Source organism: Solanum verrucosum, unplaced genomic scaffold (genome assembly GCF_900185275.1).
Source record: "Solanum verrucosum unplaced genomic scaffold, falcon-dt-bn FXZP01000062.1, whole genome shotgun sequence".
Classification (NCBI taxonomy): Eukaryota; Viridiplantae; Streptophyta; class Magnoliopsida; order Solanales; family Solanaceae; genus Solanum; species Solanum verrucosum.
Genome location: NW_026020477.1, coordinates 8276432 through 8296797, shown reverse-complemented (window position 1 = coordinate 8296797; position 20366 = coordinate 8276432). Strand labels below are relative to the sequence as shown.

At 36.2% G+C, this 20366-nt stretch overlaps 1 protein-coding gene across 1 annotated transcript; it reads left to right on the top strand.

The window, feature by feature from the left end:
• Positions 1-15458: 15458 nt before the first annotated feature.
• LOC125809453 (uncharacterized) lies at positions 15459-16550 on the top strand. The gene is made up of 4 exons (XM_049489086.1): positions 15459-15630; positions 15697-15884; positions 16039-16152; positions 16209-16550. Exons 1-4 carry the CDS (start codon positions 15459-15461, stop codon positions 16548-16550), a joined length of 816 nt encoding a protein of 271 aa, XP_049345043.1.
• The last annotated feature ends 3816 nt before the right edge of the window (positions 16551-20366 follow it).

The following is a 20366-nucleotide window of genomic DNA, read 5'->3' as shown; positions in this document are numbered from 1 at the left end:
TATTGATTTTCGCTCCAAGGGAGCGGGATTACTGGTTTTACTGTTTTTTACCGACGGAAACTTGGTTTTGAGAGAAATGTACCATTTTCCCCTTATAAGGCATATGTTGATAAACTTCGGCATCCTGCAGACTGAATTTCATGTTTTACTTTTATCTCATCTATAGTTGAGCTGAGGTGGGTTCTGTAGTTGTCTCAGGGGTGTACAGGACAACCGGCGAGACAATTCCAGAGCTTTTTACTTTCAACATGTATTGGCCACATGTGCATCACATCTCATTGTATGATTGATTGCTTGTGATTGTTTGGATTGTGTGGTTAACCGGTTGTTTCCTTTCTTTCCGGTAGTGTTTGCTTACTTTTAGCGTTTCAGACTCTTGTTAGATCTTCTAAGCTCGGTCGGCCTATGATACCTACTGAGTATCCTGTGTTTTGGTACTCGTACTACACTTTTGCATCTTTTTCTGGTGCAGCAACTTCCAGTACGAGTCACCCTCAATGAGCGTTGGATCATCTCCCGACCGTCACAGACTTGAATAGTGGTGAGCTCCTTGCATTCATAGACATGTTGCTTTCCCTCTTTTGTACTGACTTATATTTTGTATTTTGCTTAGTAAGTTCTCTTGTATATATAACCTTTTGTACTTAGTAGCTCCTGTATCAGTGACACCATGTTTGAGGATTAGGTCTTGTGTTAGTTTGTCTCTTTGGTCACTTTCAGGCCTCTTTTGTATATTTTGTATCGTACATATAGATCTATATACGATGACCCGTTTCTAAATTTTATTCATGTTTCCGTTTATTCTTAGTTAGTTACTAGTTTCACGGCACGTGCGATGCACGTGTGTATCGTATATATAGTATATGATGTTGTAAAATAGAATTAATATTACTAAATTATAGATTTTTAGTAAATAATTATAATTGAACGAACATAGGACAAGTGTTTTGAAATTATTAATGTATAAATTATAGGAACCACATATTATAAGTACTAAATAACATCATATCCCTTCTAGTTTTCTATTTACCAAAAATCCCTTAAAAATGATGTTTGCGGGATACATAGCGTTGTGCACAGGATACATGAGGTTTGATACATTCCACATAACGAGATACATAGCGTTGTGCACGGGATACATTAGGTTTGATACATTCCACATAGCGGGATACATAGCGTTGTGCACGGGATACATAACATTTGATACATTCCACATAGCGGGATACATAGCGTTGTGCATGGGATACATGCGGGATACATAAGTAAATAAGGGATTTTTGAAATTTTTGAAATAAGTAGGGATAAATGGATATTAAAGTAAGTAAAAGAGTGTAGTTAAGTAATTTGTCAATTATTAATACATATTGTCATAGAGTTACTTGTATTTTGAGATCAAAATGACCAGATATCATTAAAACATTTCAAAATACATTCAAAGTTTAAATATGAGAGAAAGTGACATTTCTTTAATAATATATTATTTCTTACTTCACTCAATTTTGTAAACTAATCTAACCAACAAAATAGAAAAAAAATATTCATTAAAAAAATGTCACCAATAGCCTTTCCTCTTGAGGTTATGAACATTAATGACGTACACAATTTAAGAACAAATTTTGTCTTAAATATTCATACTTGAAATTTAGTATGTGCATGACACTAATAAGGATTAGCATAAGTATTTTAATATTTTATCTTTATATGTAACATATCTTTTACAAAATATTATTACTCAATTAATATTTGAGTAAGGCTATCATAGAGAGGCAATTTTACCAAAAAAGTGTACTTGGTTGTTATCATGAATGGTGGTTATATATACTTCAGTAGCATAATTTAATTTTAATATATGAATAATATCACCTATGGTGAAAAATATTTCATTTCATTAAGTTTCTACCTTATCTTTATGAAATTGTAGTCTTCTTTTTTTTCTGCCGCATACATATCATATAGTTGTTGTCTAATGAAAGTATCTAGTAACTTATAGAAGTTGTATCATGATATAAAATGTTTAATTTTTTCAATAATAAAATTTAATAGATGAATAAAATTTAAAGTATTATTTATAGAATCATTAATTTGATTTAAGATCATTTTATGATCAATCACAACTTTCTTATCTATTTTTATATAGCTAGTAAGGAGTGTATCTTGTGACATAAAGAAAAATTATATGGAACAATGCATAGCCAATGAAGAAGGAAGACGAAAATATATGTTCATGTAATATTCACTCTAGTATTCCATTTGATTTAAATCTCTTGCCACCAACACTTTACTTTCTCCGTTCATTTTTACATGCATATCTATTTAAAAATAAGTATTATCATGACTATGTTAACATATTATAAGTAAAAGTGAAAATCTATTTTTGAAATAGTGAATTTAACAACAAAACTAATAATTCAATGGACTACGTTGATATCCACTGTTTTAGCAAAATTAGGAAGAAACTCCTCCGTTTGAGGGAAAAGAATAAAAAATAAAAAAATAAAGAAGAAATATCTTACCCAATTAATCATATGCCTTTTTTCATATCTGTTTAATATTATTGTCTCTCCAAAACATTTTGTCACTGTTAACTCATGAAAATGGTAAGAAAAAATATGAGTGTGAATTGATGAATGATTTGCTACAATTGTTTCACCAACTCTTTCTTATAAGGTACCTGGAATTTTGTTGAATTTCGAACTTGATCAATTTTTGCAAATAACACTTGAGATTTTTTAAGAAGAAGAAGAGTAGAGAACTTAATAAAATTGTAGTTTAAAAGTGTGAGGAAACCCCTCTATTTATAGCTACCAAATAGTAGTATGAATAGGTGTTAATTGTGCCATATCCGAAAAGTCACAACCTTTCGAAAAAGTCATTGCTTATCGGAAAAGTCACAACTCTTTGAAAAAGGCACAACTCATTAGAAAAGGCACACCCTTTAGAAAAGTCACAACCCTTTGAAAAAATTACAACCCTTCGGAAAAATCACAACTCATTGAAAAAGTCACAACCCGTCAAAAAAGTCACAACTCATTGAAAAAGTCAAAATCCTTTAATTTGAAAAGGTATCTACTTTCAATATAATAAAATTAATAAATAAAATAAATTGAATATTTTTAATTAGGGATATTATAGTAATTCAACATTTATGTTTGAGAGTTCATGCTTTTAAGGTAGTATAGATAGATAGATATAGATAGATAGATTATATTGAACTGTTATTTTCCGCAATTTACTTTGGATTTTGACTTGCCTACTCGGGGGTTGTGGTAGGCATCATCATGGCTTGGTTTTGGGTCGTGACAAATATAGGCATGTAGACGCGTCCTCTTTGGTGAATACAAAGTTTGCGTTCTACACTGGATGTCAAGTTTTTGGGACCCTCGTCCAAGATTATCTATAAAAGTTGAGTTGTGCAACTGAGCTAACAATAGGAACGTGGTTTATAGAGGTTTGTTTCTAACTCTTAAGTCCTTATTTTCCTTGATCGATGATTAGTACATAATTGAAGATCGTAAAATATTTTACAATTGAGAATAAATTTCACAAAAGCAACAAGATCAATTACAGAATTTTTTATTACATTGATGTATCTTAAAGTATTTAGATGGTTTTATTTTTTGGATAAAGAAACAAGCAGAGTGGTCGAAAAAAAATGTTAAATGGAGAACGTGCATGATATGGGTGGAAGTGAAATTAAAGATTCTTTTGTGGATAATGAATATGGGAACAAAGAGACGATTAACTTAGTCATTGTTCTAACTTAATGAAAACTAATATAACTTCTAGCGGACTAAAAGGTGTGGCAAACGAGAATCTATGGGATTTTAATATAAAAAAAGTTATTCATGCCATGAAGTTTCTAGATGCATGATGTGAAATTGGCTCGGGAATTGAAAGAAGTTGACGATAAATTCTTGAGCCACACATGAACACAAGAACTATCATGCAAAGCAATAAAAAGATTGGAAGATTAAGATAATTATTGGGGTAAATACACAAAAAATATTAATTACCTAGACATATAAAAATGCAACCAATGATCTAAACTCTAGAATATGTAGAAAGAAAGGATGATCTTGAATTAAAATGCAATCAATTAACTCTAAGAAGTAAGAACCATTGAGTATGATCTAAGAACTAATTAAATTAATATTAGAATACAAGATATAATCCAAAGGGAGAAGAGATATGAACTCATACTTGAATTACTACATGTAATAGTCATTCAAGGGAGGTTCAAGAGTAGATGATATGGGACAAATCCCCAACTCTCCGAGACAGTAACATAAACTCATAATCCAAACAATCTATCTTTAAAGGAGACATAATAACATATTTATACTAGGTTCAATAATTGGAGATATTCAAAAAGATGACTAGTGAAGAATTTGTAAGGAAAAGAATAGTAGGGAGCCAAAATTCTTATCAAGAAATTCAAAATATAAAAAAGTAAATAATGCATAAAAGTCAAGAGAATATATGTTGTGCTATATATACGTCTAAAATAATTTATTTTTATGTATATAATGTAATTTCTAGCGGAAGGGGTTTGAATGAACTTCATGCGTCCCCAAGCTTTGGCAAGGAAAGCAATCATGCAATTGTCAAAGTCTTCAGTGCCACAATAATCTTGAAGATAAAAAATGTCAATTTTAAGAACCTTCAAGTGGGGATTAAGTCTATATTATGGAATAAGATTTTACACATCATAGATCAATACAAAAAAACAATAACAATTACATTTCAATCCAAGTCGTCATCGCTCACCTATATTGTCTGATTCTTGCCTTTCCTCTTTGAATTAACCAAGCTTGTTTTAATAGTCATTTCATGTGTCTGAATATAAATATTTTTGTCAAATTAAATGGAAATTACTATTAGGCATATAAAAGTATAGTTATAATAAGATATAAAAAGAAAAAGACGACATATCTCTTTGGGCTAACATGAAGCTTCAAATTTCCAAAAAATAAAAAAAGGAACAAAATGATGAAGAGAATGATTTAATGAATTCAACTGGAATTTCTAAGATAATATCATAAATTCTACATAAAAACAAAGCACAAATAAATTAAACCTCTGCGAAACAACAAAAATATTGAAAGCAGGCTACAAACTAACATTAAAGCATTAGATCTAAATCAAGCTCCTCTTCTTCTTTATTATCCATTTCTACATCCCCCTCATCCAATTTCATTTGCATATAATTATTTCTACCAAGACTATCATCGATAATATTGATTGGTGAATCCTTTATATTTAAAACCTTTGCACTATTTTTGCTCTCAAAATTATGGGAATTCTCCAACGCATCAGCTCTTGTTCTAATCATATCAATGTTGGTATTACCTAGGTAATTCTTTATACTAAAATATGATGAGCTTAATGATGATGACAACTTCTCGGAGTTCGATTGATAATTGTATCCTGAAAAAAATGGCCCTGTTTGACAAAAAGTAGGGTTATGAACGTCACAACTTTTCATAAAAGTCACAACTCTTCATAAAAGTCGCAACTCTTCATAAAAGTTGCAGCTCTTCATTAAAGTCGCAACTTTTCATAAAAGTCACAACATTATTTCATAAATGTCACAACTTTTCATGAAAGGGGAAGGCTAGTTTTGGAAATAAATAAATTATAAGGGAATTCTTGTTTGTGGTGGCATCACGTAGGCGGGCCTAAGGTTCTCTTTTATATATATACTAGTTACAGTAGCCCGTGCTAGCACGGGCCCAACATATATTTTTATTTTTTATTTTAATTTATGTGATATTAATAAAATTTTAACGGTCAAACATTTAACGGTAATAAATGTCAACTATAAGAACATTCAAATGGGGACTAAAGCTATATTTTGGAATAAGGTTTTACACATCATGGATCAATACAAAAACAATAATAATAACATCTCAGTCTGAATCGTCATATCTCACTTAAATCGTTTGAAATCTTGGCTTCCTTTTTTGCATGTCATGGATTCGAATATAAACATTTTTTTCAAAACAAATGGAAATTACAATTTAGGCTTATAAAAGTCTAGTTCTAATAAGATACAAAAAGATAAAGGCGACACATCTCTTTGGTCTAACATGAAGCTTCAAATTTCCAAAAAGAATACAAAAGGATGAATGATGAAGAGAATGATTTAATAAATTTAACTAAAATTGCTAAAATAGTACCATAGGTTCTAATAAAAGCAAAGCACAAATAAACTAAACCTCTGCAAAATAACAAACAATTCAAAGCAAACTACAAACAAACATTAAAGTTTGAGATCTAAATCAAGCTCCTCTTCTTCTTCAGTATTCTTCTCTGCATCACCCTCTTCCAATTTCATCTGCATATAACTATTTCCAACAAGATTACCATCAATATCGACAATTGGGATGGTCAAAAGGTTGAACAATATCGACAACTTTCTTTTGCCTTTTAGACAATGCCCTCTTATTTGTGCCCGTTTTGGTGTCCCCCTAGGGCTTGCTTAGTGGAAAATTCTTTCTTGCAGAAGTTGCAAGAGAAAATCTTAGTCTTTGTGGAATGCCTCTGTGTGGACGTTGCCTCATTGGAAGACTCACTAGCATGAGCTGGAGTTGAATTAAAAAGATTTAGTCCAAGATTTGAACAATTAATATTCTTGTTGTTGTTGCAACAATTATTGACTTTGAGACTAAGATGTTCTTCAACAACTTCTGATAATTCATGTGTCTTCCATTGATAGCCTTCCACAAATTTTTCTTTCATGAGTTCAGGATTTGAACAATTTATATTCTTCTCGTTGTTGTAATCATTATGGACTTTGAGATCAAGAAGTGCTCTACCAGATGATAGTTGATGTGTCTTTAATTGAGAGTCTTCCATAGATTTTACTTTCATCCTTCTTTGTGTTTGTGATGACTTCATGAGATTCTTCTGAGGATGACAATATGCTAGAAGCCTTACAAGAACATGATTTTTTCATTGCAAAAGCATCCATTTTCCCACTATACTAATGTTTATGTTCTTGAAATTTACTTGAGATAAGAATGAAGAGAATGAATCTATTAAATAGACAATGGTGTAAATACAAAGTCCTTCAAATATGGAAAATTCATTAATGTATGGTGTTACAAATGTAAAATTTTGAGCAACCAAATCATAGTTTTAGTAGAGGATCATATCAACTTGTTAGAAAATCTAATTCCATCAATATATTTCAAATGATGGTAAGAGGAAGAGGAAAATATAAGGTAAAAAGTACGAAAAATAATAATTGAGGAGTCCCAAAATAAATGGTAAGAAAATTTAGGATAATTAATAATTAATAAATTATGGTGTCCTAAAATATATGGTAAGAAAAAGTGGAAAATAAATGACAAGATGTATTAAGAAATTTAATAATTAAGTAGTCCTAAATTATAGAGTAACAAATACTAATTAGGAGAACTAATAATTAAGTAGTCCTAAAATATATAGTAAAAGAAAGTTTATTTTAAAAATTAAGAAATTCCAAAAATATATGGTAAGAGAAAAGATATTGGGCAAGAGATCTAAGATATTGCAAGCAACCTTAATTGTAGGTTATTTTTATCGTGTGCGTACTTTAAAAGGTGAAGGGATCCAATATGTATGATTGTATGTGTAACACCTCGGATTCGAGAAGATGGAAAAAATATAACTTTCCAGGATCTGGTGTCAGAACCAACGGAAGCCACCGACGAACCGTGTGTTAGACCACAGACCGTAGGTGGGGTCCCGTCGTTGGGTTCCAGACTTAGAGGTCTCTTATCCCACCCACGGCCGACCAGTACGGTCTGTGGTTGGACCTACAGACCACAACTCTTGCCGTAGGTGAGGGTCAGTAGGCATGTAGAGAAAAATGGCTTTTGGGTCAACTTCAAATGGTTATATCTTTTGGCACAAAATGAATTAGGTGACCCATGACCTATCAAATTAAAGATAATTGAATCATTTTTTCAACGCCACCGAATTTGATAAATTCAAGCTTGGAGTAAAAAGTTATGCTCATTTTAGTGAAGCCTTGTCGGGCAGGCCACAAACCACGACCCAATTGACGGGTAGTGGTTTAAACGACGGCCCATCAATCCCCTCTTGAGTGGCACTTCGTCAACTTTAAGTCAGGGTCGTTTTTGTCCTTTCCCTATGCGTTGGAACACTTAAACTACATCGTTTGATGCATAAACTACGTCGTTTTACTCAGTCTAAGCCTAATAATCTAGTCAGACATACCCAGAACTCTCATTCTCCAAAAATCATCCAAGTTAGAAGAAAAGAAGAGAAAGAGACGTCAGTTTCTTTCAAGAACAAGCAATAGTGTTCTTCAAAGTTCAGCCCCAAAATCCAAAGGATTTATCTGTAGATTTTGTCACCAGGTATATGAGATATCACTAGTGGGTTCCTTTAACCCATTAGGTCCTTAAAATTCAGTTAGAAAATTCAGTTAGTTCTTCAGATTCTCATAAATTGTTCATACCTAGAGTTTTTAGATTTTCAAGATTTATTGTGATTACGGTTCCTTTGATCTAAATAAACTTGTTTATTGATAATTTACTATAATTTCTTGCATAGAACTCAGAACCCTAGCTTGTGTAAATTTATCCTAATTCATGAATTTTACTTGTTAGGCTAACCAGACAGGAGTTCATGCTTCAGATATCGAATGTTATATTTTCAGTATATAAATGTTGTATTCTCAGTTAGCATATCAGTTTGAGGTATTCAGTATTTAGTGCATTTTAGCTTCATGAATATTCAGTTGGGAGTAGACTTAGCACTGAGTTGGACTAGGGTTCAACATACCCTCAAAGTCCTAGAACTACGTGCCCACGTAGGTTTATAAGTCCCCTATGTTGGGCATCACTTTTAGTGTGAAATTGCAAGAGGGAGGGTGAATTGTTGTTTTTCAATTTTTCCTTAAGAGTAGTTAGCTTAAGGTGATCCTTAGTCGACTAATGATAGCGAGTTAATCAAAACAATGAAAAGTAAACTTGACACAAGACATTTTTATACTGGTTGGGATCCAATGTGGATCTTACTGTCACGCCCCGAGCCTACACCCTGGACGTGGCCGACACTCGAAGATCATTGCTGGCCCCTAAGCGAACCCTTGGCCTGGCTTTCTTAACTCAGCGGAAACTTAACTCGACAGCATAACTCAATGCAATGCAAGGTTATAAACCAACCTAACACTATGAACTCACATACCTTAATAGGGATCACCCCCGACGATATCCACAACAATCTTTGACGAAACCTTGCTTGATCTTCTCTTTTTCCTCTTCTTCTCCTCTTCACTCTTAAACCCTTACTTTCACTCTTTAAAAAATGAGAAAAACTGATCAAAATCAGTCTAACACACTCATATATATCCAAAAGAAAAGGCTAGGGAAAAGACCAAAATACCCTTACAATTTCCGGACAGACTTCCCTGCCAACAGCCCAACTTCGAAAGGGCATAACTCACTCATACGAACTCAAAAACAAGCAAACTCAGCGGTGTTGGAAAGATCATTCCACGGACTTTGCAAACAAGACTGGAACTACACCTAGATCATCCTGACCTAGGAGTTATAACTATTCAAAGTTGGCCAAAAATTCATTATTTTCCATACTTAGCCAAATTTTCCAGATTTTTGAATTCTTTAAAAAAAAATGAAAATTTCCAATTCTAAGCCTCTTCATAGTTATTTCAAATTGTCGGATGTTACAATATCTCCCCCTTGGGAACATTCGTCCTCGAATGAGATTACTCTAACAAGGCTAAGGGTGTAAGTCAAACTCAAACACCCAACAAGCAATCATGCAAAAATAACAGCAACATGCTCACAACAATTTAAAGAGCACTAAGAAGGAAATTAGTAGAAACGCCACAGACTTAAGCCAAAACTCACATTTAGAGAACTTGGCATACAACTCCTTATCTTTCAAAGTCTGAAGGACTAGTCTGAGATGACTAGCATGATCTTCTTCATTCCTTGAATAGATTAGTATGTCATCAATGAAAATGATAACAAACACATCTAAATAAGGTTTGAAGACTCTATTCATAAGGTCTATGAAAGCTGCCGGTGCATTGGTCAAACCAAAAGACATAACCAAAAACTCGTAATGACCATATCTAGTCCTGAATGCTGTCTTTGGAATAACACACTCTCTTACTCTTAACTGGTGATATCCTGATCTGAGGTCAATCTTCGAAAAACAAGTGGCACTTTGTAGCTGATTGAAAAGATCACTAATCCTCGGAAGAGGGTACTTATTCTTGATGGTAACCCTATTCAACTGGCGGTAATCTATACACATCCTAAGGGAACCATCTTTCTTTCTCACAAACAAGACCGGAGCACCCCAAGGTGAGACACTCGGTCGAATGAAACCCTTTTCTAGGAGATCTTTCAACTGCTCTTTCAACTATTTCATCTCTACTGGTGCCATTCTATATGGCGGAATAGAGATAGGACGAGTATCTGGAATGAGATCTATGCCAAACTTTATCTCTCTCTCAGGAGGAATTCCGGGTAGATCATCAGGAAACACTTCTGGAAACTCTCATACTATAGGAACTGACTGCAAATGAGGTATCTCAACACTAGAGTCAATAACTCGGACTAAGTGATAGATACAACCCTTTGAGACTAACTTTCTCGCCTTAAGGTACGAAATAAAATGACCCTTAGGCTCTGCTGAACTGCTACTCCACTCTATGACTGGCTCACTCGGAAACTGAAAATTGACTGCTCGAGTTCTACAATCTATTGATGCATAACAAGCATGAAGCCAATCCATACCTAGAATGACATCGAAATCTACCATGTCTAACTCAACCAAATCAGCAATGGTGCTCTTGTGATTGATGGAAATAGGACAATCACGATAAACTCTTTCTGCTAGAATAAACTCCCCAACAGGTGTAGAAACACAAAAGGGTTCACAAAGTCTTTCAGGAAGAACATCAAACTTATTTGCAACATAGGGAGTTACAAAAGACAAACTTGCTCCTGGGTCTAGCAAAGCATACACATCAAAAGCAAAGACTTTGATCATACCAGTGACAACATTCGGAGAGTTCTCTTGCTCGTGGCGACTGGTGATTGCATAGAGGCGATTTGCTCCTCCACCGGTACTAGAAGTAGCTCCTCTAGGCGCCATCCTGTCTGGTGGGACAACTGAAGAAGATTGGGCCTTACTGCCCAGATTTCCACTACCTTGCTTGTTCTTTGGGCACTCCTTCATGAAGTGACCCTCTTGTCCACACTTAAAGCAACCCATCTGGCCTTGACGACACTTCCCTAGATGAACTCTACCACACCTAGCACATGCAAGAACCTGGTTACTTCCTTGTGCCACACTATTCAGAGACTGTGCAGGTCCAGCTCTGAAATTCTGCAAATTTTGTCCAGTGAACTCACTTTTATTTCTGGTACAGGTGCACTAGCAGATGATGGAACAGGTCCCCTTTGCCTTTGTTGAAAGGACGGACGGTTCGCATTACCTTTCTGCTGCCCGGACTCATTACCGGTCTTAGCTTTCTTATTTATGAACTCTTCTCTGTCCCTCAGCTTTTCTTCCTCAACTTGCTGCACATAGACCATCAACCTTGATATGTCCATGTCCCCGATAAGCATTGCAGCCCTACCTTCTTTACTCGACAGTCGAGACAGTCCAGCAACAAACAAACTCATTCTACTCCTCATGTCCGCAACCATCTCCGGAGCATAACGGGAGAGTAGTGTGAACTTCAGATTGTACTCATTAACACTCAAAGACTCCTGCTTAAGTGTGAGAAACTCACGTACCTCGGCCTCTTTCAATTCTTAAGGAAAGAAACGCCCCAAGAAAGCTTCCTTAAAACAGACCCAACTCGTAGGTGGTGCAACTCTGTCCTCTTTCCATTGGTCGAACCAAGTTCTAGCAACATCTTTCAATTGATACGCAGCTAGTTCAACCCGCTCAGTATCTGCCATATGCATCACATCAAAAATCTTCTTCAACTCCTCAATAAAGTTCTCTGGATCCTCAGTAGTGCTTGAACCCATGAAACTCGGAGGATTCATCCCCAAGAACTCACGAATCTTAGAAGTGTCAGCTCCTTCCTGTCGAACTCCCCTTTGCTGACCAATCTGATTTGTTATAGCTTGACTCAGAATTCTAATTGCCTCTTTGAACTTGGCATTAGAAACTTCCCCTTGTGGTTGCATTCCCGGGGTATATGGTAACTCTTGCTCATCAACATAACGTCTAGGAAGACGCCCTCTGCCAACTCTTCGTGGAGGCATGACATTCTGAAACATGCGTAAGCACGGATTAGACAGAAAATTTTTAGAAATCAACTCTAACGCACGAGATGAGTGTGAAAGAAGTGAGAAATCTTCCTAAATGTTGCAGCCTCCCAATTATAGATGTGGCGCGCTTCACACCGATATCTAGGGCTCTTTAGACACGGATTCATAGACTCTCTAGGACTCCGGAACTTGCTCTGATACCAAGTTTGTCACGCCCCGAGCCTACACCCTGGACGTGGCCGACACTCGAAGATCATTGCTGGCCCCTAAGCGAATCCTTGGCCTGGCTTTCTTAACTCAGCGGAAACTTAACTCGACAGCATAACTCAATGCAATGCAAGGTTATAAACCAACCTAACACTATGAACTCACATACCTTAATAGGGATCACCCCCGACGATATCCACAACGATCTTTGACGAAACCTTGCTTGATCTTCTCTTTTTCCTCTTCTTCTCCTCTTCACTCTTAAACCCTTACTTTCACTCTTTAAAAAATGAGAAAAACTGATCAAAATCAGTCTAACACACTCATATATATCCAAAAGAAAAGGCCAGGGAAAAGACCAAAATACCCTTACAATTTCCGGACAGACTTCCCTGCCAACAACCCAACTTCGAAAGGGCATAACTCACTCATACGAACTCAAAAACAAGCAAACTTAGTGGCGTTGGAAAGATCATTCCACGGATTTTGCAAACAAGACTGGAACTACACCTAGATCATCCTGACCTAGGAGTTGTAACTGTTCAAAGTTGGCCAAAAATTTATTATTTTCCATACTTAGCCAAATTTTCCAGATTTTTGAATTCTTTCCAAAAAAAATGAAAATTTCCAATTCTAAGCCTCTTCATAGTTATTTTAAATTGTCGGATGTTACACTTACGTCCAGTTCCCTTGGATTGCAAGGGTGTTTTCTTCAAACTGTTGAACTTTTGGTGTGATTATAGGGATGAGTGTAAACAGTTTACACTCAGTGTTTGTTTCACTCTCCTTTTGTTTTGATACAAAGCCTTACCAATAATATTTATCTCTCCTCTCTTTTTTGTTTACACAGTAGAACTAGGTAATACAATGCTTGATAAAAGTAGAGAAGGGAATGTGAGATGATTCAGACTTGTTGTACACTTCCTTCTGTCAATCGAGCCTTTATTTATAGTGTTTGAAGTCTCAAATCTTTTCTGTGAAGAGATAGCAACCCAAGAGATTTGATCCTTGGAAAAGAAGGCAAGTGATCCTAATTTTCCAAGAATAAAGCTCAAGACTGACTTCCAGTCTTGATTCTTGTTCAGCTTCCTTGATTGCCTTATTGATTATAGCCATTGTAGCTTCCTTGATTGACTGTAGATTATTGTCGTTGTGTTCTTCAGTTTATCTTTGAATATTCAGCTTCCTTGATTAATTGTAGACTTGGCATCTTCAGCTTTCCTTGATTGATGGTTGGAATATAGCCATTGTATTCTTCATTGCTAGCTGTCGAGATATTTACCTTCCTTGATTAGTGCCTTTCAAGATCTGTGTATTCTGAGGATGTCTACATGGATCCTTGATTGATTGTTTATCAATCAAAATCCTTGATTGGTAATCTTCACTTGATTTATGGAGATCCACGATTGATTCTTTTCCTTTTTGATGATACGTTTGCCCTGCAAGGAAATAGGTTGTTTATCATTAAAACTTTGCTCTAACACCACAATCATGTCTTTATACCCCTGACAAGGTATATTGGGTCCTCTCGATGGGGCGTATATATCAGACTCCATGTTTAGCTTATATGGTTTATGTCGGTTAATAGTAGCTCCCACAGTCAAACTCTTAGCGCATTGACCAGGTTTTTAGCAGTTACTTCAGTATACAGTTCAACATGTTATCTTCATGATTAGTACTTGGTCATTGCATTCAGTTTATCTTTCAGTTATACTTCAGTACATATTTATATCCTTGTTTAGATTATATTATTGCTCAGTTATGCATTGTTCAGCTTATATACTTTGTTCAACTTAGCATATCTATATCTTGCATGCTCAGTACATTCCAAGTACTGACACATACTTTGCGCTACATCATTTCATGATGTAGGTTCAGACACTCAACATCCAGATCACGCTTAGTTTGACTCTCAGCTTATATTCAGCAACTTCAGTGGTGGATCCATACTTCGAGGACAATAGACATGCTTTCTATTTTAATTACTGTGCTAGAACAATAGAGATTAGCAACAAAATGCGGTTCTATGGCGAGAAGATGATGATGTCAAAATTGTTGAAAAACTATTGCGCTCTTTGACGCCAAAGTACAATTATGTTGTTTGTTCCATTGAGGGGTCAAAAGATATAAATGAGTTGTCGCTTGACGAATTGTAAAGCTCCTTATTGGTGCATGACCAAAAGATGAATCGCAGTTCAACTTCTGAGGAGTGGGCCTTGAAATATTCTACTTTTGCTTTTTCCAATTCTAGAGGAAGAGGTAGAGGTAGATGTAGAGGTAGAGGAAGAGGGAGAGAAGACCGTGGACATAGAGATGGAAGCATAAATTTTAGGGTCAATGTTGACTACAACAAATCAAAGGTAGAATGTTATCAATGTCATAAATTTGACCAATATCAATATGATTGCTACACTAGGATACCAAATGAGAAGGACAAGAAGTCCAATTTTGTTGAAAGCAAGGAAACAGAGACCTTGTTGATGGCAATACAAGCACAAGAAGTGCCTGGACAAGATATTTAGTATCAAGACACAGGTTGCAGTAATCACATGAGTGCGAGTAAGTCTTGTTTTTCTTATTTAAATGAAAGCTTTCGTTCTAAAGTTAGCCTTCGTGATTGCTCTATTGTGGATGCAATGGGAAAATGTGATATTAAAATTAAAGCGAAGAATGGTTTTGAAGAAATATATCAAATGTGCTATATGTTCCCGCTTTAAAAGAAACTTATTGAGTGTAGGACAATTGCAAGAAAAAGGATATTTTATTCTCATTGGAAAAGGTGTTTGTGAGATTTATAGTCCTAATAGAGGAGCTATTGCCATTGTGAAAATGAATTCAAAAAGGTTATTTCCCATGAATATTGAGAGTATTCAATCATGTTAAAAAACAAAAGTAAAAGATTCTTCATGGTTGAGGCATTTTAGATATGGTAACTTGGGTTTTGGTGGATTAAAAACTCTCCAAGAGAAAAATATGGTGATAGGCCTTCCTGAAATTCTCATCCCTTCCCGAGTTTGTGAAGAATGTGTTGTTGGCAAACAACATTGTTCTCAGTTTCCAAAAGGGAAGTCGTGGTGGGCGAAGGATTGTTTGGAGATGGTGCATTCTGATATATGTGGCCCAATTAAACCAATTTCTAATGGAGGTAAAAGGTATTTAATTACCTTTACAGATTATTATTCTTGAAAACCTTTGGTGTACTTTTTGCCAGAAAAGTCAGAAGCTTTTGGAGTATTTAAAAGCTTCAAGGCTCATGTAGAAAATTATACGGGAAAAGCCATAAAGACTCTTCGAATTGATCGTGGTGGCAAGTACTGCTCAAAAGTCTTTGAAGATTTTTGTGAATCTAATGGAATTCGTAGAGAGCTCACCACTGCTTATACACCACAACAAAACAGTGTATGAGAGACAAAGAATAGAACCTTTCTCAATATAGTGTGGAGTTTGCTAGCAAAAGGAAGAATGAAAAAGGCATTCTGGCCAGAAGCGATTAACTGGAGCACTCATGTATTGAATAGAAGTCCAACATTTACTGTTCAAAACATGACTCCAGAAGAGGCTTGGAGTAGAAGAAAATCAATTGTTGATCACTTATGATTTTTTGGTTGCATTGCCTATGCACATCGTTTCAGACGAGAAAAGGAAGAAACTTGATGACAAGAAGATTGTAATCAGTACAGATGTTATTTTTTATAAGAAAACCCTTGGGACTGGAGTATACAGAAGTCTACTCCAATCGTATTTGACAGTGAAGTCGAAGAAGTGGCTGAAATGCCTAAAAGTGCAGAGAATTCATCTCCAATAGCTGCTGAAACTCTACCAACTCTTGCTGAAATTTCACCAACTGCTGAAACTTTACCAGCAACTTTAGAAGAAACTGATGCAGTAGCTCATTCTCTTCGCCATGCTAGCAGAAAGTCCACGTGGATGCTGGACTATAAGGTACCAGGAATCAATGTAAATGATGATTCAATTACTCATTTGGCATTGTTTGCAGATTGTGACCCGACAACATTTGAGAGTGTTGTTAGAGAAGAAGAATGGAGAAAGATGATAAGATGCTGAAATTGAAGCTATTGTAAGGAATGATACTTGGGAGCTTGTTGATCTTCATGAGAGGAACAAAACCATTGGTGTCAAGTGGGTCTATAAGATGAAACTTAAAGAAAAAGGTGAAATTGATAAGTGTAAGGCGCGATTGGTGGCTAAGGGATACAAGCAGGAATATGGTGTTGATTACACTGAAATTTTTGCTCCAGTTAGAAGGCATGACACTATCAAAATGTTAATTGTCTTGGCAGCACAAAATTTGTGGCTTATCTTCCAGTTGGATGTGAAATTAGATTTCCTATATGGACACTTGGAGGAAGAGATATTTATCGAACAACCCCTGGTTATGTTAAGATTGGTAATGAGCAGAAGGTTTATCGATTGAGAAAGCTCTTTATGGACTAAAACAAGCCCCGCGAGCTTGGTATAGTCGCATTGAGGCATATTTTCAGAAATGGGTTTTCAACAATGTCCATACTGAAAGTAAAGGGGCGGGATTAAAATTCTTTAGTCGACTTCCTGCGTGGAACAGTCGACTCACCTACTGGTAGTATATATCAGGAATATTCCATATTCCTATTATGCTGATCCTCCTCTTCAATGCTATCTCCTTATTTGGTGTAGAGATATCTCCCTCTTAATGTATATTATTAGCTTTCCTTATTTGTGGATAATTCCCTTACTAGTTCTTTATTTCCTTTCATGTCGATGTACTCTATTATGTATAAAACAAAGACAATTGTACATCAATAAAAGTAAGACTTACATATAACTCTTTCATGGTATCAAGAGCCATAGCCACACGACAGTAATTTTTTTTGGGATTGAGCAGATTGGTTTTTGGTTTCTCATGGGTGAAAACACCTCCACCACTGCTCCCCTTCCCATTACAACTGAATCAGTTGTTTCTACTATTCATCCATTACCAATCAATAATAACTTCATCATCCCACCATTGACAACATCCCAAGCCTACCCAAATTTAGTGTTTCCTTCCCAGCAACCCACTGTAACAACAACTTACTCTATTCCTCCACTTACACCACAACCACCAAATACATCCACAATAATCACACCTTCTTTTTCCCTTTCTCCGTCATCTAATCTCACTCAAGAGTCACAACTTTTATCCATAAATGCATCGGCTCAGGCCCCTATCAAGCTTACACCATCAAACTATCAAGTTTGGTACACTCAATGGCACTCACTGTTGATAGGATATGGCTTTACAAGTTATGTTGTTAATTCCCCTATGAGGCAACAACTGACTTCTGAATTTTGGAATAGACAGGATCAATTGATCCGCAGTGCCTTAGTCGCGTCTTTATCTTCTGAGGTAGTTCCACTGGTTCTTTCAGCGGATACCTCCTTCGATGTGTGGACTACCTTGCATAATACTTATGCAAGACCTTCTCGTGCTAGACTCTTAGGTCTAAAGGAGTCTCTTTCTCAAGCTACGAAAGGTACACAATCTATGTCATCTTATCTCCAGCATATCAAGCAATTGGTTACTACGCTTATCTACACGGTTTGTCACCTGAATATCGAGGGATTTGTGATTCTCTCCGCACCTGTGACTCACCTATCACTTTTGATGAACTCCATGAAAAACTATGCGATTATGAGGCATATCTTTGTCGCCAGAGTGATGCCTCTTCAATGCCGATTACTGCCAACTTTGTTGCCAAGAGTAACTCAAACAACTCTCGCAACAACAAAAACAATCGGCAATCCACTTTTCAGAACCAAAATGCTTCTAGTCACCGTAACAAACAGGAAATGAATTCAAGACAGAGTAGCAAGCAAAGTTCTCGAGTGATATGTCAATACTGTGACAAGCCTGGGCATGTTGTTAAGCAATGCCGAAAATTGCAGGTAGCTTTTCCATGGTTTGCTCCCTCTATGGGATCTTCTGTGACTTCAAATTCAACAGGCAACTCTCAACCACGTGCCAACTTTGTTTCATCTTCCATCGGCTCCGCTGATTGGTTGGTTGATTCGGGTGCATCTCATCATGTTACTAGTGACCTCCAGAATCTGTCACTAACTACTGATTATGATGGTGATAATGTTATGATTGGTGATGGTAAATCTTTGAGTGTGACACATAGTGGTTCCACTACTCTTAATACTTTTGCTTGTCCTCTTCACCTCTCTAATGTTCTGTGTGTTCCACAAATAAAAAAGAATTTGATTTCTGTTTATCAATTGTGCAACCAAAATAATGTTTCTGTTAAATTCTCACATTCTTCATTTACTGTGAAGGATTGTCGCACGGGGGCACTACTGGTAGCGGGAGAACCTAGAGATGGAGTTTATGAGTGGCCTATCAAATCCAAGTCTGTGTCAACTCCTTTATCACACTCAGCATATGTTGTTCATCTCTCGTCGGTTTCAACTTGGCATTATCGTCTTGGTCATCCGTCTTCTCCTATTTTGCGTCAAATTTTTCGTTATTTAGACATCCCTTCCAAGTCTGTTTCCTCTACTTTTTTTTGTAATTCATGCAAATGTAATAAAATGCATAAAACTCCTTTTGCAATTTCCTCAATAAAATCTGTTTCTCCATTAGAGATGATATACTCTGATGTGTGGGGGCCTGCTTCAATTCCATCTGTTGATGGTTTTCATTACTATCTCATTTTTGTTGATCATTTTACCAAGTATGTTTGGTTATACCCCATGAAAAAGAAGTATGAGGTTTCCCAAATTTTTCCTAAATTTAAGATCATGGTTGAAAAAATTTTCAACAGATCTATTGTCTCATTTTACTCGGATAATGGTGGTGAATTCATTCATCTTCGAGAATTCTTTACTGCCAATGGAATCTCTCATTTCTTAACCCCGCTTCACACACCTGAACATAATGGTACTGCTGAGCGTCGTCATCGACACATTGTGGAAACAGGCATTACCCTTCTTCATGTTGCCAAACTCCCTTTATCTTTTTGGTCCTTTGCTTTCCAGACCGCTGTCTATTTTATCAATTGAATGCCGACTCCTTTGCTTCATAATGAGTCTCCACATTTTCGCATATTTGGTAGTGCTCCAAATTATCAAAAGCTCCGAGTCATTGGTTGTCTATGTTATCCATGGTTGCGCCCTTATTCTCAAAATAAATTAGAGCCTCGTTCGAAACCATGTGTCTTTGTGGGATACTCTACTAATCAAAGTGCCTACAAGTGCTTCGATCCCTCCACATCTAAGATATTCATCTCTCGCCATGTCAACTTTGTAGAGCATGAATTTCCTTTCTCTACTCTGGCCTCTACAGCTTCTCGCCCTACCACGGAAACACTTTCGACATGGGCTCCTCATTTTGTTGTTCCTATTGTATCCTCTTCTTCAACTAAATCAGCCCATTCGATGGTCACTCACTCTGTCAATAGAAGTTCTCCTTGCTGCTTGACGTCACCGAGCAATGATCATTCATCAAATGAATTAATGGGAATCTCATCAGGACATGGATCTTCACCTAGTTGTATCAACTCAAGCTCCATCAATGTTCCTCCAGTAGTCTCTACTTCCCCACCTACTACTGTCCAAATCACAAGTCAATGGCAAACTGAATCCTCAAATGCTCCTTCAAGTAGTCCAAGCAACATTACCACAAGCCCAATCCCTCAATCTAAACCTGTTCCACCTTCTCACTCCATGATCACCCGCTCCAAAAATAATATTCACAAACCTGTCAACAAGCTTTGCCTCTCCACTCAAATTACCAACAAATCGCCTCTAGTTCATACATCTACTTCTTCCCACAAACCCGAACCTAAGAATATTTCCCAAGATCTTAAAGATCTGGACTGGAAATCTGCTATAATGGAGGAA